General features: G+C 43.8%; 2 protein-coding genes across 3 annotated transcripts in view; one reads left to right on the top strand and one right to left on the bottom strand.

Moving 5' to 3' along the window:
• Positions 1-2,796: 2,796 nt before the first annotated feature.
• Positions 2,797-18,740, top strand: lonrf1l (LON peptidase N-terminal domain and ring finger 1, like). Its single transcript, XM_031559206.2, has 12 exons — positions 2,797-3,578; positions 6,484-6,599; positions 7,602-7,724; positions 9,844-10,086; positions 10,779-11,004; positions 11,451-11,553; positions 11,713-11,827; positions 12,316-12,437; positions 12,932-13,090; positions 13,863-14,025; positions 14,372-14,524; positions 17,085-18,740. The coding sequence occupies exons 1-12, from the start codon at positions 2,957-2,959 to the stop codon at positions 17,241-17,243; spliced, it is 2,304 nt and encodes a 767-aa protein (XP_031415066.1). The 5' UTR covers positions 2,797-2,956; the 3' UTR covers positions 17,244-18,740.
• Positions 18,741-19,098: 358 nt separating this feature from the next.
• Positions 19,099-25,615, bottom strand: part of cabp4 (calcium binding protein 4) — an 18,308-nt gene continuing 11,791 nt past the window's right edge. For both annotated transcript variants that reach the window (XM_031559207.1, XM_031559208.1), the window contains exons 5-8: positions 25,568-25,615; positions 22,471-22,580; positions 20,504-20,651; positions 19,099-19,480 (exon numbers count right to left, since the gene is read on the bottom strand). The exon at positions 25,568-25,615 is cut by the window's right edge and continues 96 nt beyond it. In XM_031559207.1, the coding sequence (XP_031415067.1) occupies positions 19,449-19,480; positions 20,504-20,651; positions 22,471-22,580; positions 25,568-25,615 (338 nt within the window). In that variant the 3' untranslated portion in view covers positions 19,099-19,448. The remainder of the gene's footprint in view (positions 19,481-20,503; positions 20,652-22,470; positions 22,581-25,567) is intronic.

A 25,615-nucleotide genomic window follows, 5' to 3' on the forward strand; every position in this document is an offset into this window, starting at 1 on the left:
TTGACAGGCTACGGAGGTCTGTGTTGAATAGGGGGGCGTGGCCGGAGCGGAGTTCAGCACAGACGTGACATTTTCTCAGTGGTTTTGTTTTCTAATAATGCTTGTTCATTGTTGCGATCGTTGTTGTGTTTATAAGAAAGAAATACAGCCTTGCAGGACAAAATACAGGGGAATTTGGATGATTTTGTACGTGTACCCCAGTTTGGGAACCGATGCTCCACCTCATCTGTTTTGTCCACTGTGACAACATCTTCTTTGTTTTTAAATAAATGGTCATGTTTTCAAAAAAATGGCTTTCGTCGCTTTTCTCCATGATTGAAAACGGATCTGTCGTTGTGACGCATGCGCGGCTTCGCTATCGACAGCAGTCGACAGTGTCGCAAAATGACGCATGCGCAATGTGAGGGACTACTATGCGCCAAAGGACTACCATCGTGTAGCGACAACTGCTTCAGCTTAGCAATAAAATCTTCCATTTTCACCGTCAAGTAGAAGTGTAGAAGAAGAGCAACGTTCCCCAGCATAACCCCGACAGGTGCGCCCTCGCACGCCCCCTTCATTGAGGCAGAGGTACTGTGTGCCTCACCTACATGATTTTTCAATGCGTTTTGAGCTCAGCTCAAAGGTTCTACGCATGCGCAAAACCCAGTTTGGAGCGATTGCGCAATCCTAGGTGAGGCACTGCCTCAATATCTCCCATAGACAATACATGGTGCCTCACCTGACCGCACGTCCCTTGTTTTCTCCCGTCTATTTGAATAGGACATGCGCAAATTCAGCGAATTCAGCGATTTTGATTATAAAAATATAATTTATATAATCTTGATGTTCGCTCGAGTTACAGTAAACAACAGCACCCTAGTTTTGTTCCTCAGGGTCAAATTAGCTAGCCTGGATACCAGACCGAACTTAGCCCACACATTTTTGGGTTGGGAAGTTCGGTCTGGCATTACTCCATTGAGGAGAAATTATCTGCGGACAGACATTGCCGTACCAATCAAATTGTCAAGGCGGGCTTTATACGATGATGGACAGATGATCAACCGTAACGTAATCAACCACGTCACCAAAGAGCTTTTGGGGTGAATTCGTTTTCAACAAACATGGCTGCCGTTGGAGAGCTGAAATGTGGTGATTCGAGTCTGTTTTAGAAGACATTGACAGCACATTCATTTTGAAAGAGGAACAGAGAAACGCGATCAAGGCATTTGTCGATCGAAAAGATGTTTTTGCCGTCCTTCCTACGGGATCCGGTAAAAGTTTAATGTATCAGCTGGCCCCATGGTCTACGTTATGGTCATACTACGTTGCTCTGATTGGTTCTAGATATATCCAATTGAGCGAAGAGGCATTTGTTTCCTGTTTCGGTTGAAACACGCCCCATAATCACAGCCCATTGGAGCGGTATCAGACTCATATTCTGACTAGAATTATGAGTATGACATCGTCAGGCTACAAATTAGCCAGAAACCGTTGAGAAAAGTCGTGCTGCTCATAATGCATACTCAACTTGAGCCTGCTAGTGGAGTACTTTTTGCGCCCTCCGCGAATTGCATTTTTTTTTTGTCTTGAATATCTCGAAAAGTAGAGGTTTTATAGCTTTGAAACCTTCATAGTGCATATATAAACATGCGTATTCCGGTCATTTTAAGACCAAATTCAAGTGTCTATGACCTTCAGAAGCTGAGATAGAGATGTGCTGGACGAGCCCTAAAAGGACATGGCAAAATCTTACAGTAAGTGACACCACCCTAGTTTTGTTCCTCATGGTCAAATTAGCTAGAAACTGTTGAGAAAAGTCATGCCGCTCATACTTACTCAACCTATGGGCTGCTACTGGAGTAATACTCTATTGGGCTATTTTTCCTGGATAATCAATGTCTGTTCTATGATTCATATAGGTTTAAAAGTCATGTAGCTTTAACTGGTAATATTACTGCTAATTCTTCTATTACTTTATAGCTTATTCAGTGGCAGGTACTGACAGTATGGAAGGTACATTTTAAGTGGCATGCATGATTGGAAATTAATGTCTGTATATGTATATATAATATTATATTCATACGTTTATGGTCATAATATAATTACCCTTCCAGTCCTCTTGACAAGCAAGCCTACGTGATGGCTTACGGTGGAAACCCATGACACCGTTACGAGCGACGCGATATTCTAATCCCATGCATTTCAACGGGAGCCAATCCATTGTGACGTAGACCACCTTTTTGGGCGACGCGACCGATAAAAGTTGAAAAATGTTGAATCCTATGCAAATGAGGAGCGATTTTTCCCGCAGCGGCCAATCAGAATGTTTGGTGTCGTCTCTGACAGTTTGAAAATGCTATTTCCACACGTTACAACACGCCCACTCAAAGTGATGGAAGCGTATCGCGTCGCTGTCATGGGTTTGCACCGTTACAGATTAATAGATGTAGAATATATGACATTTTGGAATTCAACTGAAATGAGGACAGTCGTGGCGCGTGCAAATATGTAATTGCCAGCAAACTACCCTAGAATGATATTTCAGCTGCTGATGTAACCGTTTTGTAACACTTAAATGACCGAATCACTGGTTATTAAAACAGCGATAAGCCTTTGGTTTGACACACACTGGAAACAATTTAAAAATAAACTAGAGTGACTTTTGTATTTTAATATATTGAAATAAAACTGCGTTTTCTGCATCTGTCATCACAGTACTGGCACGCACGGTTATTCTTCCGGAGTTGTAGTTATGAAACTTCAGAGCCACGGTTTTGTAATCGTGCCCTCCCGACCAATCGGAGTGCGCCTTTTGTGTTCATGTGACCACGTTTTATGTAACAACGTGGAGAACTGTGGGACTTGGCAGCTATTCCAACTGATTGACATGCCGTACTGTACAGAGATGTCTAAACAATTTGTAAATAAGAAAATCGAATAGCTGGCATTAGACACTGTATGCCAGCTTTAAACAATGTCTCTCCCAGCTCCCGAAGAAGAAGATCCGTTAAAGGAGAGAAGGGTTTTTTTCATAGCAGCCGAAAGCGATTTCGACTGGGACGAAGAGCAGGACCATGTAGATCACCAGAGACTCATTTTAGTAAAAGCTGACGCTTTGGCGTCCGAAAACCGTCTTAAAGAAGCCATTGATATCTTTTCCATGGCTTTGAGGTATGGTTCTGTGCGGCCGGATCAGCTTAGCCCACTGGTGGAGTGCATTCTGCGGAACTTCAAGAAAAAGGTTGAAGAGGAGACGCCTGTTTTAACAAAGATTCACCAGACAGGTGCTGAGGATAATGTGTTCAACTGCCCAGGATGTCACAGCTTTCTAGGCGAACCTGTCACAGTCGTATGTGGGCATTCGTACTGTAAGAGATGTTCACAACTAGGCCTTTTCTCTAAATGCAAGCTCTGCAACGAGGACTTAACGATAAGGCCCGGACTGCTCCGAACCAACGTGATTTTGAGCGGATTTTTGGAAAAATGTTTCCCCGATGAAATGCAAAGGTCTAAAACGATAACCGAGACAGATTGTTTAATCAGAAGAAAAAAGTTTGAAGAGGCTCTTGCGCTAGCTAACAATTTAATAGATACAGGTAAGTGACATCATTGCTGTGTTATCTGTTGAGCTTATTTTTTCACCCTAGCCATCCTAGGACTTGTGCCTGTGTAACACTAGCACTGATATCATAATAAACTTGAACTTGAACTTGAACTTATGTAACGTTAACCCTCTTGTTACAAAAGCAGCCTAAACAGGGCATGCGCAGTAGTGGTTCGTTGTGTAAGGGAGGTCGTGACATAATACAAAATGTTTTGTAACCTAGCAAATGCAAAAATATATGCCACACAACATAACTTTACTGGTGTTAGCCTACTTCTCGAATAACTAAGTAACTTGAAAGCAAAGGTAACTTTAGCCTCGCACTTTGTGTCTGAAGGCTGTAAACAGCTGATGATCCCATGCTAAGTAAGGTAATGTTATTGCCAGTGTATTGTCACTTTTCAGGTTCCTGAGATGTATGGACTTTTTTTAATTTTTATATTTAAACCAAGTACAAAATTGAAATATGTTACAGTGTTCATACAGCCCCCGGAACGATTTAGGAGAAAGGCCCTAATTTCTTATTTTCACATAACTAGGTGACGACGACTAATTGCATTTCAGAAACACGGCCTTTCGGAGAACAGCTTTAAATCTGCTGAGGAAATACTGGAAGCACATTAACGATTTGAATATTTACCTTTGTCAAACGACTAGGATTTATGGTATAGTAAACATGGCTTCATTTTGAGTTCAATTTGGGGCTCAGTCGCCAGCACAAAGTAAACCATTGAAACCTGCAATGCATTAGGGAGAATGAGGTTAAGCTATATCATAGTGTGTGCCAGTACGTGATTCAGACATGATTGTACAGGTATTTGGCTCAGACGCGGGTCTGCTGACAGGATAGTCATGGTGCAGACTCACAGGATGACCTGTATCTGAATGACATAACAGTTGAGGTGTCCACAGAGAAGGGAGCATCATGTCTCCTAGACTGAATGGAAACTGAAGATTGCTCAATTTGTTAGTGATACGCAAAAGCAGTTTGGTTGAGTATTTTTTTTATTTTTGATTGGGATCAAGGGCCTTGTCCTGGTTTAGGTTATGTCTAATCCTTTAGCCTTTCAGCCAGATTGGAGACTGAGATCAATCAACTCGCCCAAAAAATAGTGAAACATTAGATTTGTATTACTGTGGCATTACATGCTTATTTTCTTCTCACTGTTAGCCTTGCTCTGTATATATATTCCAACAGTGTCACTTCATGCATCTGTTAAATATACAGGTGATGCACCCTCACCCAGAGTGTTAATACTGAGTTCTGGAATGCAGGGCTCTAGCTGAAATATAAACTGTAGAATACATCAGAGCAGGAGTGATATACAGAAAATCAGATTTGCAGTGAAAATAGAACCTCAGGGCATGTTTCTACGATTCATTTGCCATTTTCAGCCTGTATTGATAATGAAGAATTAAGGTCAGATGCAACTGTAATGTAGTTTCAGTCATTCATAGTATCCTTAAAGAAATGTCAGAAGGATCATGCTGTTTAAAGACAATGCGGGTACAGTGCAGTATACCTCACTCCCCAACACCTTAAGAGAAGTGCAAACGACAGACGGTAGCACCCATGGGTTTAGCCTGCACGTCAAAGTAAACTGCTTGTTTTAGCTAATGACAGGCTCGTAAGTGTTACTATAAGGGTCTGGCAACATGGAAAAGAGTTTGGTTATCTCAATAACTGTAAAGAAACTGTAGTAAATGACTGTACTGTCAGTGGCCCCGTTCAAATATGCTTTTTTGCTGAGGAAGTTTCATAACTTGAGTGAAATTACCTGAAAGTGGCAGCCATAGTTACTGGCTAAAACTGGTTGAATTTTCAAAATGCTTCAATGGTTCCTATCTCCTTTAGTATAGGATACACTGGGCCATCCTTTACGAAAGTTGAGGAGATAGTTCTGCCCCACCAACCCAATCAGGTTCAAGTTCAAGTTTATTACTTATCAGTAATGAAATTATTTGTGCTCAATGTCCGTTCAACTCAGAGAATAAATAAATGAAATACTGGAGAATGGAGAAAAAGGGTAGAAAAAAGAGAAAAAACTTGTAGTGCAAAAAGATATTTCAAGGACAGTTCAGCATCCTGATGGCATGTGGGTAAAAACTATCCCTGTATCTGCTGGTACGAAACCTTACGCTCTTGTATCGCCTTCCAGAAGGCAGGAGGGAGAAAAGACTGGCAGGGATGACTAGGGTCAGAAATGATCCGCTTGGCCTTTCTCTTGCAGCGCTGGTTGTAAAGGTCCTGAATGGATGGTAATGCAGTCCTTGCAGATTTTACCACTCTTTGTAGTGTCTTCCTGTCCTGGGCAGTGCTGTTGCCAAACCATCAACAACCAATCAACATGACTGACATCAGTAACATCTGCCTTTGCATAATTACATAGCCTAGTGTAAGGGCAGTCGGATTGCTTGGCATCATGGTTGTCTTCCTTGTCCTTATGAATTATACTTCACATCTTTCCTTGACCTCCATCGAGGTCAAGGAAAAGTGTTCAAGAAAAGACGACAGGATGAACTATCCAACCGTAGTCGGTGTTTTACCGCATCTTATCTTTTGGTCTCAGTGCCTGTGATCGATTATCGAAGGAAGGCGCTCTCCTTTGAGTGGGATATTTGGGATATTTTCCTCTGGTCATTTAAAATCATCAAAGTATTCAACTTATAGGTTATTACTGACTCCATCTCTCCATGCCACCTCTATATTGACTCCATCTCAGTCATTTCATTTTGCGAAAATTATTTCTTTCAAAGGGGTTCGACAGATGTACGTGTATTAGCCTACTACTAGAGAAGAGAATGACCCAAACAATAGTCTAGGCAAGCAGTCTCGAAAATGACATGTTTGAAAGTTTGTCTCTCTCTTTTTCTCTCCCTGTATGTCTTCTCCCTAGATCCTGATGATGTGCGTGTTCGTGCTTCCCGAGCAGACGCCTTAGTCGGGTTAGGGCAGCATGTAAACGCCCTGGAGGATCTGGACATTTGTTTGACCTCTGCCCCCTCGTCAGAGGTAGGTCACGGGCGTGAACCCTCTGATAGTCTCCCTTCCCACCCTTCACACTGGCAATGCTCCCTAAACTGACTAACACGGACTGGATGTAGAGCAAAGTTTAAACTGTTGTGGTTTGATATTTATATATAATTAAGGGTTATTTGTAGCCTGACGATGTCATACTCATAATTCTAGTCAGAATATGAGTCTGATACCGCTCTATTGGGCTGTGATTATGGGGCGTGTTTCAACCGAAACAGGAAAAGAAATGCCTCTTCGCTCAATTGGATATACCTAGAACCAATCAGAGCAACGTAGTATGACCATAACGTAGACCATAGGGGCCAGCTGATACATTCAACTTTTACCGGATCCCGTGGGAAGGACGGCAAAAATCTTTTCGATCGACAAATGCCTTGATCGCGTTTCTGTTCCTCTTTCAAAATGAATGTGCTGTCAATGTCTTCTAAAACAGACTCGAATATCTAAGTTCGTGTGGCATCCAGGCTAGGTTATTTGGGGACTCAGGAAAAAGTGTGTGAGACTAGGATTAGGTCTATGTCTGTTAAATGGGTCAGCAGGCCATGTTCAAGAAACCCTCTATCCAAGGGGATTTCTCCATTAGTAAGCTGTCATCTTCTTTACTCGTATTTTTATCACTGTCAAGAAGTAGTATTAGCAGGATAAATTTAGCTTTGTGTGAACTAGTTAGTTACTGATAGAGGCCCATACGATGTAGGCTAATTTATTCGGGTGGTATTAAAACAGCACTTTTTTTCTTCCATTTCAATATCTATTTCCAAACTCTTAACAGACTTTTGCTAGAGACTGAACATTGTATTTGTGTTTATATGTTGTGTAGTTATTAGTATAGTTTGAAAGGAAAATTATGAGGTTCAAAACAAACTGATTATTATGTGTACATTATGTGTGTGGATATGTTTGTTCTCTTCCCAGTACAAACCCCCTTACAGTCATCCTGTTTCATAAAGCAGCTTCTGTCTCTTTGTGTCTCTCCAGGGCTATTACCGTAAGGCCAAGGTCTTGCAAGAGATGGGCCACGTAGATGAATCTCTGCAAGTCTTCCTACATTGCCTGGCTTTGGATGAGAGCTTCCGTCAAGCTAAGCATGAAGTAGAGCTGGTAAGATACTTTTTCATGGTTGCATGGTTGGCTGCTAGCAGGTCAGATTTGAGAGGCCTTCTGTGTTCACACATTGTGAGGTTTCAACAGACCATGGTGCCTATGTCGTTTTCTAAAAACCCAGCCATATGTCTAACAGAATCAGAATGCTTCTGTTAGACACTCTGTCCATATTGTTATCTCTTGTCGACCTCTGAGATGTACAACTTGTATGCAGGAGCCAACCTGTGTACATGTGTGGTACACACACCCCTCCCCTGTGTTATGCTGTGAGTAAGAACCAACGCAGGCTATGTATCGTATGGGGTTGGAAGCTAATAAAGCAGAGTAATGATGAGACGGGTCATCTTAGGGCTTGGCACCATGAGGTTGTACGGAGTGATCAGTACTGAACTGCTTGTCCTCCATCTTGTTTGATCTCTTGTGCTGACAATTACAGAGTAATTTACATTTCTGTCAAAAAATTGTGGTTTAATATTTCACAACATACCAGCATGCCAGTGTGGTATCAGATTATACAAGTTGTCTCTGCTGGGTCAAGCCTTGTGACTTTCTTAGTAATTACATTAACCTAACCCAAGTGGAGAAGTCGAGCAGTTGCATAAAAATGGAGCCTTGTTTTCTCTTTTTTTTCTGTGCCTTTTTTTCTGTTTTCTCTCTATCCATGACTGCATTCCTCTGAAGTCTTTGACCGATATTCAGTTTTAGACCACTGAGTTTCTGCAGTAAAGGGAACTATAATGAAAATACATTCCCTCCTTGCTCTTATCTCTCAGAGAAGGGTTTTGTTATCCAACGATAACAGACCTCACCACTCTCTGAAGAGTGGAAAACATCCTCTTGGCTTGACTGAACAACTGTTTGGCCTGAGTGCTTGCTGACCATTTATGCAGTGAATAGAAGGAGGAGGGTGGGAATTTGAATTGAGAGTGAGTGAGCAACATGGGAAGAGAGTGAGCAAGTTATGCAGATAGCAAGCGGGAGGGCAGGAAGGGGGGAGTAGAAAGCAGACTGTTCTGTTATGGCACAGGTCAGTGTGTCTGGACAGCAAGTCCTGTTTTGGCTGACAGTATAAGTTCACAGCCAGACAACTTTCAGGCTTTTTTCATCTAAAGACAAAAAAATGCAGAATAAGAAAAAAAAAATGCAAAGCAGAAAAACATGGTCATTATCCATAGGGTTACTAAGCTCATTGTACAAGAGAACCCTCACATTCCTCATACTTTCACCTTTAGCTATTGCATCCTACAAACATCCCCAACAAGTTCAGCCGTAGTCCTTTCAGCTGCAAAGTGTTTTATGAAATTACTTTTGCCTTTTTGCTGACTATGTACGTTTTACATCTGGCTTTCAGGCTTACTTCACCAATTGTATCTATTCTTTTTATTGTAAACGTACTCCTTGTTGCCAGGTGCACCCAAGATTATCGCAGATATTAGGGTTAACTCTGTGTTTCTCGTTAAATCTTGCCATTGGCAGTTTTGTGCACAGCAACTGTGGGAGCTTCAGCTAGCATTTTGTGGTTATGGAGTTGGTTGTGTCTGAAGACCACTGAGTAACACAATGTGAGGAATCAGTGCTTTCACTTTCACCAAATCTTCTGTTGCTGACCTTGTAGTGGGTTGAGATCAGGACAGAATATCCACAGAACATGGAGAGGACCAGGACGTAACAATGTGCTGAGGTGATAGGGAAAAACGATACAAATCTGGCTTTTCTCAGATTCCCAGTGCATTTATGTGCAGTCTTGACACAGTCCAGTCTCCTCAGCTCCGCCCACACGGCACCTGACCTTTCCTGACCTCGCTCTGACAAGTGTCCTACACAGTGCAGCTGTCTACCTCAGGTGTGCTAATGGCGAGGGCCCATCCTGGAAGGGTTTCATTCAGTGGCAGTGTCTGAGTCAAAACATCCCTGGCTTCTGTGGAGAATTACCGATGTCCAGCCAGGGAATCCTGTTTGTGCCGTTTGAAGCAATGTAGCAAATGACTGATCTTTTTTTTATATTCTTAATGTTGTGGTGAAGATTATTGAGTGCTTTCCCCTCTTCTCTTCCCATCACGTCATTTTTAAATACACCCTTCTGCCCCCTTTCTTTTCTCTCTCTGTCCCTCTGTAGATTGTCCACAGCCTGCTGTCTCCTGCCTGTGACAGTGTGAAGGTGGGTCTGCGAGAAACAGCCCATAACACCTCCCCTCTCCTGCGCAGCAAGACTCAGGTGTCAGACCTCCACCAGGAGAAGAGTCCCCCCCACGCCCACACCTATGCCCAACAGCAGCAGCAACAGGAGGTCCAGAGCTCCCCCCGTCGCCAGGCACCTCCCCGGGCAGCCTCTGCTCACCCCCCTCCGGACCCCCCAGAGGTACGGACCCACCAGCAGGTTTAACAGAGCTATGAACCCTGCACCTCAGAACCCACAAAATGTACAGCTGTAGTGAATCTAGTTTGGATTGCAAAATGATCTACTGCACGCTCAAATGATTGATTAATCAACTGCGTGCTAAACGATGGGGAAGGAAGTAACGAGGTCAGGTTAATGATTTCTGGAGTCCAAGACTTAGGCAGCCAATCAGCAGCTGTTCTTCAGTGGCTCCTCACATGTGACTGCACGACCAGGTGTCCTTCTGGTGGCCATGGTTAGCAGCTTTAGCAGAGAGTCTCTCCTTCATCCCTTACATCTTGGGTTGCTGCGGTGTGAAGGGACATATGGTCTCACTCCTCTTTTTTGTCTTTGGATTTTGGATGTTGTCTCTTTTATAGGATCACATACGTATTACACACATGCTTGCAAAAGCTCAGCATACGCCTTTGTTGTAGGTGCCAAGTTAGGGCATCTATTCTGTTATCCTTATTGCGGGCCCGTAAGAAGCAGTGCTGCATATGCACGACTGTCGTTGGCGCGTATTCCTCACTGATGTTACAGAAAAATCTGCCTGGGTTGGCATCGTGCTGCCCCGTGGCCTCAGCAGAGACTCCTCATATCTCGCAGTGGTCTCTCTCTCTCTCTCTCTCTCTCTCTCTCTCTCTCTCTCTCTCTCCCCCCCCCCCCCTCAGAGGGTGGGTCGGTCGGAGAGTCTGGAGCGGCCCGGCCTGAGCCGAGCACTTTCCATGCGCACCCACGGCCTGGGCGGGGTCGGGGGAGAGGGGATGAAGCGAGTGTACTCCGCGCCCCAGCTGGGTGACCAGGAGAAGGGCTCGCTGCTGAAGAGGAAGTGGCCAGTGTCTGATGCTGGACCATCTGTCATCTACAGCGGAGGCAACAAGCATAAAAAGCAAGGAGGTGAGTCGCTACGTTACACGTATCACACTTGGATAGTGAGGCAGAAGTGATACAGCTTCAGTGGTTCATTCACAGTTGTTCAACAGTTCATTCACAGTAGTTATTACAGCAGCTCTCGCAATACAAATGTATCAAATGTTTCAATCACAGTGTTTTGAATAGTCCCCATTACTTAATAAGAATTGATTAGAATTAGTTGAAGTGTTTTTTTTTTTTTGATGAAGTCTCTGCTTAAGACTGAATTGGGGAATGAAACATCCTCATGGCACTGAATCCCAACTAATGGTGGTGTCCTCATGACACTAACGGCAACCATAATCTTCAGCAGGCTGAGTGCATCTAACAGACGTGTTGTTTCTGTCCCTTCCTCCTTTCCTCCTTCCTGTTCTCACCTCCTCTCTGGTCCTCCTCTTGTTCTGTCCTGCGCTCTCCCTCTCCTGCCTCAGTGACCAGAAGTGCTTGCACTGGAAGGGCCTCCCCCACCTCTCACAGGACTGTGGCCAGGGACTTGCTGAAAGCCACTGACTTTGAGTGCTCCCTCTGTATGCGGTAAGGACACTATCAGTAGGCTTTTATTTGAAATGGACAACAAAAAGCCTTCTATTCCATTCATTATTCTTCTTCATTATGGTAGTGGTTTGCTCTTCATATGTTTTGTTCATATATTATATTTATTAATATGTATTATTTATGTTTTTTTTTTTTCAGATTGTTCTATGAGCCAGTAACGACACCCTGCGGCCATACCTTCTGTAAAAGCTGTCTCGAGCGCTGTCTAGACCACACCCCACAGTGCCCCCTCTGCAAAGAGAGCCTCAAAGAGGTAGGAGCCCTTTGCCTTGACACTACCTTCGAGGCCACCTGGCCCTGAATTGACTCTCTAACCCGGCCTACCTGTACAAGAGGCTGAAGAAGGTCCACTAAGAATAAGAATGCTTATCCTATTAGCGACACAGGAAGCAAGTAGAACAAGCTATGTGGGGGAAAAAAATGCTTGGCACAAGATCTCCAGTGGTGTTATGAATGAATTTTTTTTGTAGTTGCCAGATATTTGTATTTTAGTAAGACTCACACTCTGACGTTGACATACTGGATTGTGTGTGGAGATATTCCTAGGGCTAAGCTCCTGCACTTGGCCCACTGCACTGTTACTCACCTGGGTGTGGACTTATGCAATCAGTCAAGCGATGTCACTATGCTAAGTCCAGGCCACACCTATCTATCTTGGGGATGAACTCCTACTCTTACCTGGCCTTTTTAAATCTTATTCCTCTCTCTCTCTCTCTCTCTCTTTCTCTCTCTTTTTCCTAGTACCTTGCCTGTAGAAAGTACAACATTACGAGAATACTGAACCATGTAATAGTGGAACACCTGTCAGAGGAGCACTCGGAGAGGGAGAAGGTCCACGTGGAAGAGACCAAAGAGCTATCTGAGTGAGTACAGTTCACAGTTCACCTGCACCCAAACTCACTGGCGACACACAGGAGCCTTTGTGTTGCTAATCACAATATTGCAGGTATTGATACTGACTGGGTAGTTGGCAGACCTGACCTCATGAATCTAAAACAGAATTAGCATCCTCCAAAAGTTTAAATGGAGTTGCTCCCCTTCCGTAATCTGAACATGACACAAGAAAACAGACACTACACACCTCGGTAAAGCTTAGCCATTCCAATTAAATTTGGATGGAGGCCTCTTAGTTGAGACTGAAAATGCAGTGTCTAAACTCACACCTAGAACAGTCTCTATAATCACAAATAGATTGTGTTTATCAATCCCCAAAAGCTCTGAACAGTGGGACATTTCTTTTTTCTTTTATTTGTGAAGCTCAGTGACTTTTTAAAGGTATTTGCAACCTCTTTCTGGCTAGCTGACTATCTGTCTACTATTGCAATGAAACTCACTTCTCTGTCTCTGTCTCTCCCAGCCTGACGAAGAATGTGCCCATCTTTGTGTGCACCATGGCCTATCCCACAGTGCCTTGCCCGCTGCACGTCTTCGAGCCGCGCTACCGCCTCATGATCCGCCGCTGCATGGAGACGGGCACGCGCCAGTTCGGCATGTGCATCAGTGACTCCCAGAAGGGGTAAGGACAGCCCCTTGGCACCTGTTGCGGCAAAAACCAGCCACTCTTTCGCAATTCCACAATCAATAGTCAAAAGGCCACATGTGTTGATCTGAGGTTTATTGTAGTCATTAAGCCACAATAGGAGATGGTCCATGGCTTAGCTCGATCTTATTGTATGAATGTTGGGTCAGACTTTTTAAAGGAACCTAGTTCCTCCCACTCTCTTGTGTTTGGCTGTTCTCCAAGGCCAATCAGAACTAACCCCATTCTCTAACTTTTACTCCTAACTTCTCCCTCTCTGGTGTGTGTGTGTGTGGTTTGGCACCCCTTTCTTACCCTAGGATCAATTAATCTTGTCTCCATCCTGGCTAACTCCTCTAAGCAGTCAACAGTTTGGTATTGTTTGTCAGCCATTTTGAGTGAGGCTTTTCATATTTATGAATGAATCCATATTCAACTTATAAAAAATATCGAACAAACCCCCTAACCCAACCCCTCAGACTGACACTAGTGCCACCTCACTGCAGGTTGAACCTCCTTTGAACTGAAGGTCTGGTAGTTACAGGACGGTTTAGATGTAAAATAAACTGCAGACTTGGTCAGAATTTGCCAGAAATCACCCCACAGTGTTTCACCGCAATAGTGTGCAGACCACCACTGAGTTGATAGCATAACTGGAGTGTAGATAACTGATGTGCTTTGACAGAATGACTGATATGTGTCTGTCTGTAGAGAAGTTGAAGTAGCGTGGTCACTCCACACTCACCTGAACCCCCTGTGCCTTCCTCAGGTTCGTGGACAACGGCTGCATGCTCTTCATCCGGAGCGTCCACTTTCTGCCTGATGGACGCTCCGTGGTGGACACCATTGGGGGGAAGCGCTTTCGCGTGCTTTCCCGTGCCATGAGGGACGGATACTGCATTGCCGACATCGAGTATTTAGATGACACCAAGGTAAACAGGACAACCACACCCCTCAGAAGACAACATGTGCACTGCTACCCAAAACCCTTCAGAGGTTACTGGGCTTCTCCTACTGCTCAGCTACCCCACCAGAACAGGGTTCTACATACCAGTTGGATTGGCTCTAAGAACAAGCTAAAGTACACTTCAGACACACATACATATGCAGGGAGTCAGACAAAGAGCCAGACATTGCCGTTATCGGATTCATCTGAGTCTCATCCACTATCAAACTCAATAGCATCAGCCAACTGCTGTGGCTTTTGTTTTGTTTCAAAACACTCTCCCAGACATCCCTGTATTGACTTGTCTGAATATGTGTGTGTGTGTGTGTCAGGTGAATGATGGTGAGGAGCTGCTCAAACTACAGGAGCTGCATGATCAGGTGTATGAGCAGGCCTATACCTGGTTCCAGAACCTCAAAACCCGCTTCCGCAACCAAATCCTGCAGCACTTTGGGCCCATGCCTGAGAGAGAAGCAGACATCCAGGTAAGGGCCACATTCGTATTTGTACCTATTTGTCTGACCAGTCTAATTTTTTCCTTTCTTCCTTCCTTCCTTTCCTCTGCTGAGTCAAAATAATAATACATTGACGGCTCTGGATGTCAATTCGATTATATGTATCTATGTAACTAGACCCAAAAATTAGCTGTGTCATTCAGTTAAGACTTGGTGGTTCGCTGGCACAGATGGACCTTAGAAACTATGAGACCACTGAGGTCAGCCGGTCATGAAGGAGTGTGCCACTTAGTCCCCCAGCTTCCGCCCCCGCCCTGACCTCAGAACAGGAAGGCGGGGGAGGGGAGGGCCTCCTCAGCTGGGTTAATCCTAGCCGTGCGAGTGATCTCATTTCCATGACTGCAGGGATTGGGTCCAAGTCAGGCAGGAGGGGAGCGGAGAGTGTGGATTGTGTCGGCTGAAGTAGGCCAGAGGTTGCAATGAGGATAGTCACGTAACACAAGCAGAATGTTCTTACGTCACGAGTTTGCAATGTCCAGAAGTAGAGCGTCACAGCACGCGTACACACACACACACACACATTCACACACTTCTCCCTGGTCTACCTCGCTGCCCCTCTCTCTCACACTCCTTTTTTCCATACCTGTTGGCACACTCTTCCTGCTCCATGCATGCTGGTGCATTGGACTGCAGGGTTCCACAGGAAGAACACTGTGTCGTTGTGCGTACTCTCCCATCCACCGGTGTGATCCAGAGCTGCAGTGTTGACGTTACATCATATGGATAATGAGTGTCTCCTTACCAGGGGCCCGTTCGTCGTAGGGTTGAAGCTAAGTTAATCAATTGGCCTTTTAGCCCGTTAAGATTAGCGAGCTGATTGAGAACAGCGAATATCGGTTCGTTAACGGCTGATCCGCATCCAAATCATGTGGTTAATTTCAACCAGGCTAAAGTTATCATGGCATTTGCGCGTGCACGTCCTACTTCAAAAGGCAGGAAAGGTCGATCACCAAAACCATGATTTTCTAACGGTATAATGGTTCTAAACTCAAAGGAAAGGGCTCTTTTTTTTCTCCGCTGGCGAGTAGGAGATGAACATGAACGCTTATGAAGAATACAAGACCATAATCATGGCAAAATTCAACACCACCACCGCTGTGAGAGCAAGGTGTGTTGGGATGTTCATAGGGTGATATCTATGTATGAATATCTGACGGCAAGTGTCAACTGGTACAGAGGTTTCCTCCACCGGTTTGAATCTGCAAGGTTGCTAAGTTCGAATCCCCTCACCAACTTCCTCGATGTAGTTTTACATTTCCTTGGAAGTCGCTTTGAATAAAAGCATCTGTTAAATGACTAAATGTATTAATAACAAATGCAATAAATTGAAGCAGTGAAAATAAATTGTCTGTATTTCTCTCTATTCTTATCATGAGTCCACCTTAATCATTTTCTACAATAATGATATGCTATGGTGTACTAATAACACTCATATAATTATGAGTGCTTTGTTCTCCGCATCACCGACACTACACAAATGTACCACTCGCAAAAAAGCGCAAGACAGTCAATGTTCGACTGTGGTGTTTGCAATAAATGACTCGAGAAGGTCTTGTAAATTAATGATTCCTTGTCGGCTGAATCGGTAGCGCTCATACAAGAATAATTGATCTTGGCGATTGCAAAGAACTCTCTCCCTCCGCTAATCTTATTAACTATCTAATATCAGTCCTTGGTCAATGGGATCCCTCCTTTTTCCGGGGGTGTGGCAAGCTTATCCAGCTACACTTAAGTTAGCCTGCCCTGGAGCAGGTTAGTGCTAATCGATATGTAACTATGGTGATTTATCAAAAGTTGCTTCCACGAACCAAAAAGAGGGGCGTTTTTTATCTTCGCCTGAAAATGAGCTTGCTAAACCGCTTAGCGAGCTACGACGAATACCCCCCAGGCCCTGGTGCCGTGAGAGAGGAGATTAAGCATTTATAGAACAGCATCGCCCGGAAAAATAACATCTAACATAACTTATCCTGACTGATGGGTTAAGAAAGTGATGACGCCTTTTTTTTTGGTTTTGTTTTGTCTTGTTTGTACCATAACTGTGTTTATATTTAGGTCATGTAATTGGCCATATCCCTGGGTTAGTTTCTAAAGGTGTGTATGTGCAATGGTATGCCTAGTTGCAGGGGTTATCTGTTGTGATGCTAGATTGTTTACTTATGGACAAGCTAAGCTTCTGCCAGGTTCAGCTTCTGTCTGGTTGATGTTTTTGGATGGGTGATTTTAGGCCATTGTTCAGACGCATTAGTAATGCATTGTACTGCATCCACTGACAGCAGAAGAGACCTCAAATATTTGGTTTTAAAAAATGGAATCTCTTGAGGTAATAACAGTAGCCCCTTTCATTTTACCTTGGTCTGTCTAATCACACGCACAAGGAACGTTTTGTGTCAAGTGTTGGTGCGAGCGATGAGTTTCAAAAAGGCCGTACCTGTTTTAATAAGGCCTTTTAATGATTTCTTGGTGGTTACTGTACAAGATAAGAGACCTTGATACACAGTCTGTGTCTCTCTCTCTCTCTCTCTCTCCGCAGGCCACTCCTAACGGGCCGGCGTGTTGTTGGTGGCTGCTGGCGGTGCTGCCCGTGGACCCGCGCTATCAGCTCTCCGTGCTCTCCATGACCACGCTGCGTGAACGCCTGCTCAAGATCCAGCACATCCTCACCTACCTGCAGAGCACCCCCAACGAATAGAGCTTCCATGCGTCATACTCACACACACACACACACACACACACACACTCACACACACGTGCAGACACAGATCTTCCAGCGCCAGGCGGCCAACCTGAGCCTGTCCATCTTACCTGGGGATGATGGCTGATGACCTCCTTCCAGCAGCAGCAGCAGCAGCCTGGGCTCAACAGCAGAGACACTACCAGCCCTGACAGACACTTGTGGGGAAAATACTAGTCCCTCTCCATCTCTTTGTTTTTCTCTCCCCCCCCCCCCCCCCCCCCCCCCCCTTTCAACCTTCCTCATGCTCTTTCTCTTTCTCTCGGGCTAGTATTCACACACTATGCTATTTCTCTCTCCGACTCTCAGTGCATATACATCAGTGGCAGACGAGCACAAGGACTCTGTCTAACCATGTCCATGAGACTGTGACTAGGAACAACCCTGTGTCTAGGAAGGAGGTGTTCTGTCATGGCCCATGGTGGCTCAAGCAACAGCAAGATATGCTGGTGTTTGTAGTCTCAATCCCAGAGATTTAGCTGTGTGTGTGTGTGTGTGTGTGTGTGTGTGTGTGTGTGTGTGTGTGTGTGTGTGTGTGTGTGTGTGTGTGTGTGTGTGTGTGTCTGGATGTGTGTGTGTGTGTGTGTGTCTGGATGTGTGTCTGGATGTGTGTCTGTGTTTATGAGAGGATTAGATGAGTCTTCAAATATCCTGAATGCTGAGGGGAAGTGCCGGTTTACAAAACAAAAAACCTTCCAAGCAACTTAGTGTTGCTAAGTCACTGAGTTTTATCACACCGAATACGCACAAAATGGCCACCTCATACCTATGGGTATACACATTCATTGAGTGTGATGGGCAGAACATATATTTGACCTCTTATTTTATTTGTTTGTATTGTTTTTTTCTGTTGGCTTCCATAACCGCCAGGAACAATGATTAAAAAAAAATTTAAAAAAAGGAAAACTGCAAACACGCACAGTGGGCACTCTCCCCTGATGAACTTTGATGGGCAGAGAGGGCTGTCATTATTATGGCTATTCTGTCTCAAGGACCCCTAGCCACAAACTGTCTCAACAGCTTCTGACCACACAGCTGAGGTATGATGGCTTTGGCTGAGTAGTGAGGATATTACACTTACGGTCACAAGACTTTAATGGATAAATCTGTCATCCTAAGCCAAAAGTCCTGATCAGTCCAATGTCAAGCATGAGGAAATCTGTTTATCTCGCAAAAGCGAAGACAAATTGGCTAATCTCTAGTCATCTGGAGTCTGGTTCTCGTGACGACCCAGTGGGACACCTAATGTTTTTTGCCTTAAACCACACTTGCATTCTGCCACTTTGGCGCAGTGCATGAGCATCCCTCTTCCTTTTTTTTGCATTCCTTTTGCTGGAGTTGATCGTTCTGGTGTAGTTTTCACTTTCAGTCGCAACCTTGCGGCCAAATCATTGTGTACAAAACATTGAAGAAAAAAATGCAAAACAGAAATAAAATAAACGTGTGTCCAATAAACTGTTTTGTTTTATTTAAATCATTTGTATGAAAAAAAGTGAAACGAGATTGTTTTTTTGAAAATATTTTGCTTTTTTCCACTTGAATATTTAAGTTATACATTTTCCATAATAAATGCTTTTTTTTCAACCTGTTGGGCTGCGTCTTTCAATGTATATCCTGGGAAGTGAGTACCACTGAGTGTATTAGCAAACACTCTGATCTTGTGTATCGGCATAGTCATAACCTTACAGGAATGGTATCCTGTTTTACAGCATAGGCTCCCCTGCCCAATTAAAAATATATATATAATTCATCATTTAATCATGCAGAGCATACCACAGGCTCTGTGGTGGTGTGAAGGGAAGTAAACACCAACTAAATTCACCTTATTTATTTTTTATAGAATCAAATGAGAACTTGCTGCCAATAATTTCCTGTGCAGTTCACCACATTTCTCCCTAGAGGGCAGCAGCGCACTGTGACAGCTCTCCAGCATGTTTGTTTCATAACCCTGTCTCGATGCCCTTTGAGGCGTTGGTTAAGTTCCATTTGCTACACTGTTTACACAGATTAGCCAATTATTAACAACCGAGTGGCCTAGAAATTAATTTATCACTGGCCTAGTCTTTACAGTGGCTTCGTCATACAAATATAGAAATACAATCACACGGGCAGCATTGTGTGGGTATGAGAGGCGTTGTGTCACAGGGAAGAAGTAACCTCACGTCATCCGCGGGTAGCCAACATCATGACAAACTCTGTCAAAAGCAAGGGGAAAATGCAGTCAGTCTGATGTTCAGTTCACACACTGTGCTGTGACTCATACTACCATGTCCCGGCTAACCCATTCTGAAGGACACATGATGAACAGGAGTATTGACAAGAACCTAGCAACACATCACCCTGTAATCAATGTAATGTGTGCCCGACTGCTGTTGAGTAGATGGGGCCGCTCAGGGGTATTGATAAACACGGGGACCGGCTGCCAGGGAGCACGCCCCTGATTTCCGCACGCTGCTGAATGTCTGTCACCTGCTGACGCTCAAACAGTGCTGTGGGCTTCACTGAACACTCGTATGTGACTGGAGCGGTCAGGACACAAAGGGTGACATCATACACACTGTTCTTAGAAGTCACGTGGCCTCTTGTGTGTGTGTGTGTGTGTGTGTGTGTGTGTGTGTGTGTGTGTGTGTGTGTGTGTGTGTGTCTGTGTGAGTGTGTGTGTGTGTGTGTGTGTCTGTGTGAGTGTGTGTGTGTGTGTGTGTGTGTGTGTGTGTGTGTGTGTGTGTGTGTGTGTGTGTGTGTGTGTGTGTGAGTGAGTGTGTGTGTGTGGGTGTACAAACAGGTGGTTCATGACTACATGAATGAGATCAAATGGAGCTGATGACTAGATAGGACAGAGAGGCATGTCTAGAGTGCTATTAACTATATGTAAGATGTGCTGGGCTTTTGTATTACAATGTCCCTGGTGTGTTTTGAATATTTAATTTAATTTTTGACCATATGTACTGTGTATCAAATATGTTGAAATAACAATCTCATTAGAATTTGTGTAGCTGTATGTGTGCGTTTGTGTGTTGTGTCTGTGATTGTGTGTGTGTGGTATGTCATTCTGCATGTATGCAAGTGAGCAACTCATCCACCAGTGGCAGTGATGTGTGTAAGTGTGTGTTGTGTGTGTGTGTGTGTGTGTGTGTGTGTGTGTGTGTGTGTGTGTGTGTGTGTGTGTGTGTGTGTGTGTGTGTGTGTGTGTGTGTACACATGTGTACACAGTGGCATACCGTCGAAGTCAACGTTCCCGTCTCCGTTGAGGTCGATGTCACAGAGGATCTCCTCCAGCTCACCCTTCTTTAGCTTCTCCCCCAGGAAACTCTTCATGGACTCCTTCAGCTCCTCGAAGGTGATCTGTCCATCCCCATTACAGTCAAACTGAAGGAGCATGGATGAGTGTGTGGGAGATATGCAAGATACAGTATGTATGTGTGTGTGAGAGAGAAAAAGGAAAGAAAGAGGGAGACAGGCAGGAATGCTGAATAAGCAGTTAGAAGAGCATTTTAGAGAAAGGAAAACAGAAAGCCAGCTATGCCTGTTTCTGTGAGATTTTGCAGTGCTGATACATCACACTCCCTCCTCCTATTCTGGAATCCTTTCATTTCTAGACAGCAAAATCATTTTCCCACACAAAAGCTATCTGGGGGCCATATACCCAACTGGAATGTACTTGGGGTAGAGGATGTCCCTGGAACATTGAGTCACAGACGGATGTCCTGGATTGCACTCCCTTGTGGACGTCCATCTTTTAAAGTAGATATGAGGCACTCTGACCTATCTGTTGAAAGCCACACAGGTATATCCCATTCACCCTGTCCCTACTTTAAGACTCAGTTTAACAGAAGCGTAAATCCCCTGCATAGAGGGTGATGAGCCTGCATCGTCAATCACTTTTCTTTTCATTGCTCCCCAGCTTTTTCCCCACCAAGGAAAGTCTCTCTCTCTATCTCTCTATTATTCTCTCTCTCTCTCTCATTCTCTCTCTCTCACTCTAAAACTCCCTATTGATGAAGACGCTTGCAAAAAGCAGACTTTGTACAAAAACAGAACTGAATTTCCTGACCCAGTAGAAAGGCACAGTTTTGTCTGAGTGTGCAGATTTGCTGCGACTCGTGATGCGGTATTGTTAGGCGTGCAACCCCATAGGGAACTCTTGCATCATGCGTATTGACATAATAATTTATCTTCTAAAGATTACTGGCCTGGTTTTTGACTGTGGGCTCCCCTGTCCAATTATAGAGCTCACGTCATGTAGGGCAGGCCACACAACCAAGGTTTACTGTGGGGCGCAGTGAGCCATGGAGAGGCAGTATCTGGGTTCAGATGCAGAGAGCTGTTTCAAAGGCCTGGAGTGTCCTGGTGAATTCAGATAAATGTGGTTGGAACTCCTATGTACAGGTTTCCCAAAACTTGTCAGTGATGAAAGTCAAAAATCTATTCAGGACATCCATTGGGTTTATTTCATTAAGAATGCAGTGGACATATGAACTTGAACTTCCTTGCTTTCAGAACTCATTAGCGGTAAATATTTTAGTTCTGCCATGGAAACAAACATATTACTCTTTTAGAAATGTTGTACATTTTACTTACTAATGGCATGAAATGGCTAAAGGTTTTTTTTTTGTCAGGTTTTCCATGTTTGTTGCAAACCTGAATATAAGCCAGGGTTTGCACTTTTTAAGATAGGCAGTAGGTTCCAAAACAGCAGGAGAAGTTAGGTCATGAGGAACTGGATTCTCTCCCATATCTCTCTCAGAGGTCACCTATTTTTGTGTGATGGATGCAATTCTACATCTTATATTAAATGTACCAGAATACACTGGACGCATTGACACCATTAACTGCAGTATTAATAAACCATATGTGAGGTTACATCCTGAAGTTCATGTTAATGCTAACTGGTCAATTCGAGTTTATTAAGGGATCCTGAATATAAAGAGCCCATTTACTTCACATATTCCACTATGTTTATACTAGTGCACAGTAAGCTCTATTACAGAGAACATGAACACCTACAGAATGTAAAGACAGTGTAGTGTTTTGCACATGTACACCTACAGAATGTAAAGGTGTGTGTGTGTGCGTGTGTGTGTGTGTGTGTGTGTGTGTGTGTGTGTGTGTGTGTGTGTGTGTGTGTGTGTGTGTGTGTGTGTGTACAGAATGTAAAGGCAGTGTAGTGTTCTGTTCTGACACTGACCTGCCTGAAGGCACAGCGGAGCTCCCTCAGGCCCACCATGTGTGCAGTCTCAGCCAGCATGCGTGGGCCCATCAACTCACAAAAGTCATCAAAGTCCACATGTCCTCCCCCTGTACACACACACACACACACACACACACACACACACACACACACACACACACACACACACACACACACACACACACACACACACACACACACACAGATGTTGGAGTATATTTACACAAATGTATCATACACATACTAACACACTCTTGTGCATGAACATATTCAAATACTTAAGTCCATATGACCCTCTCAACACAATGATCATGAGCATCATCTTGAGCCTTGTTTTCTGTGTACTCCTGTAACCCCACTTGTAAAGCAATGTGCAAACAACCCCATGGCCATGGATCGGATCACCCAGGAGCACACATGCAGATAAAAATGTATATCTGCACTAGAAGTCACTTTGTGTACGTTGTGATGTCCTAACCATCTTTGGGTACCCCACAGAGCGGGACAGACACCTTTAGTGCCATGCAGAGCGCCCCATTGAGGTCAGTGGTTGCCGTCGGTATAGGAGCATGTGAGATGGCGAAATCCCCCCTTCTCACCGGTGCACTGAAATGAGTGACTCATGTTGCCCTGCAAGAGCGGGAGAGAGACTTGGACTCCCCCACTGCAATGGTTGGGTCCAATGAGGTTGATTGGACCAATTACAGTTTTTCTCGATTGATTACATTGGCCACAGGTTAGCTCCTGGTTTGGAGAACAATTGATGGCAACATTGAAGTGAGAGGTGATCAGAAAGGCAGAGGAGTGAGAGTAAGAGGAGGAGGAGGAGGAGGAAGAGGATGAAGAGAAAGAGCAAGAAGGAGAGCCATTATCTCTGATGAGATTCGGGCCACTGTGGTCAACCATGTGGTCAACCAAGGTTTGACCATGCAGGAGGCTGGCCAGAGGGTTCAACCAAATATAAGCCGCTTCTCAGTTGCATCCATTCTCTGGACATTCAGAAGAGGGAATAGGTAAGGAACACTACTATGACAGGAAAACACTAGTTTGAATGCCTTATCAGGAGCATAGTATTCTTGTATTTTCCATTGTACTGTATCTGTAAAATTACGTAAACAAATACAAAGTGCAACCATTGATGACCAAGACATATTCCTAAACATCAATACAGTGAGCCTAGCCACAGTGGACTGTGTTCTAAGGCGGAACACCTTGAGAATAAAGCAGGTGTACAGGCTGACTTTTGTCAGAAACTCTGACAGTCAAACAGTTATGCTATGACTATGTGCAAGTAAGTCATATACATTTCCACAACTGATTGCGTCCTATCAGCACTGACACATTACTGTACTGTATTGTAATCCAATCCAATGTTACAGTTTTTCTCGATTGCTTACACACATGAAGCATGCCTCGTTTCACATTCATTCACAACACTGTGTAGGTCTATTTCTGATACAACATTGTCAATATTGTCTTGAGCTAGAACAGGATGCAGTAGTTTTTTGTCCTTTTTTATTTGACATTTTTCTTTCTTTTTTTTGTTGACTGTACTGGCCTATATCCTATTGTTTGTTCTGTGCAAATCATTTACACATTCAGTTGTGTTTGCTGTGATGTATAGGCTACAGCACTTTTGGAAAAAAAAATATATATTTTAGTTGTTACTGTATATTTGTGTGTTGTTTTATATTTGAGTAAAACATTATACAGTTATATTTTACTACAGGAGTAAGCGTATAGTAACATAATGCTCCTGATAAGGCCTTCATACTGGTGTTTTCCCATTTCATAGTAGTGTTTTCCATTGAGCACATCAGTGTTCAATCGATGCTTAGAATGTCTACTCATATAATGGGCTGTGTTTGTCATTTGAAAACAAAATACCCTTTTGACGTGACATAACACTGTTTTGAAAGCAAAGTTGCATTTTGCAGGAGATATAAAGGGTTTTGCATTTTGTGTGAGTGGTTTTGGGATTTGTGTTTAGAGTTTTGAGAAAACGAGGCATGCTTTCAAAAAATGTGTTTAAGTGTCCATGCGTCTAAACACGTTTTTCACTTGACCTCACAGCAGGTAAGTGTTTTTTCTCTCATGCCTCTCCAAAAACTCCAAATGGAACGAGGCACCTTTGAAATAGTGCAGCAACTTGGGCTTACGTAAAGTTGCAGGCATGTTGCTCACAATCCTCACTACAAAGGTAAAGAGAATTGTCACACAATATATATCATACTACACACAGTCACACAGTCACACACACACACAGTCCTCACCTACCCACCTATGGAGAGACAGACAGAACCCACATATGACTGAGAAACTCTGAGATGGCCATTATACGGTACATTGACCTCCATCTCTCTCTCTCTCTCACACACACACACACACACACACACACACACACACACACACACACACACACAAACACACACAAACGCACACACACAAACGTGTGCCTCAAACTATACATAATATACATAATAAATGGCAACCACACGCATACATATTCATATTTGTATGCAAATGTAAAATCTACTATTTTAACCTTGCATGTTCATTGAAGCGCACTAATATATGTTCATACACCTACAGACATAGACAGAGAAGCAAAGGAGCTAATGTAATATTTGTTTGTGTGTGTGTGTGTGTGTGTGTGTGTGTGTGTTTGTGTGTTTGTGTGTGTGTGTGTGTGTGTGTGTGTGTGTGTGTGTGTGTGTGTGTGTGTGTGTGTGTGTGTGTGTGTGTGTGTGTGTGTGTGTGTGTGTGTGTGTGTGTTCATCTGATATTTCTGATATGTCCTGTTTTGATCAGTACAATATGAAACGTCAGTGCTGTCTGATCTAATAGTGTTTACCCTAATACCCTCATATCCATTTCTAATGTCATCGGACGCCCTCAACCTCCCAGGGTAGATCAGATAGGAGTCTTAGAAATCCTGTCATGTTCTCGTTGTTGTGGTTATTACCATGGCTGCACACAAGCACACATTCATACACATAAACACATACTCCCAGGCACACATTAACACACTTATATGATTCCACAGACACAGGCACCAACACACACTCACACGCATGCTCACACCATCTCTTACATCTCATCTTGACCTGCTGGATGATCTCAATCAACTCCATCTCAGTAG

Source organism: Clupea harengus, chromosome 22 (genome assembly GCF_900700415.2).
Source record: "Clupea harengus chromosome 22, Ch_v2.0.2, whole genome shotgun sequence".
Classification (NCBI taxonomy): Eukaryota; Metazoa; Chordata; class Actinopteri; order Clupeiformes; family Clupeidae; genus Clupea; species Clupea harengus.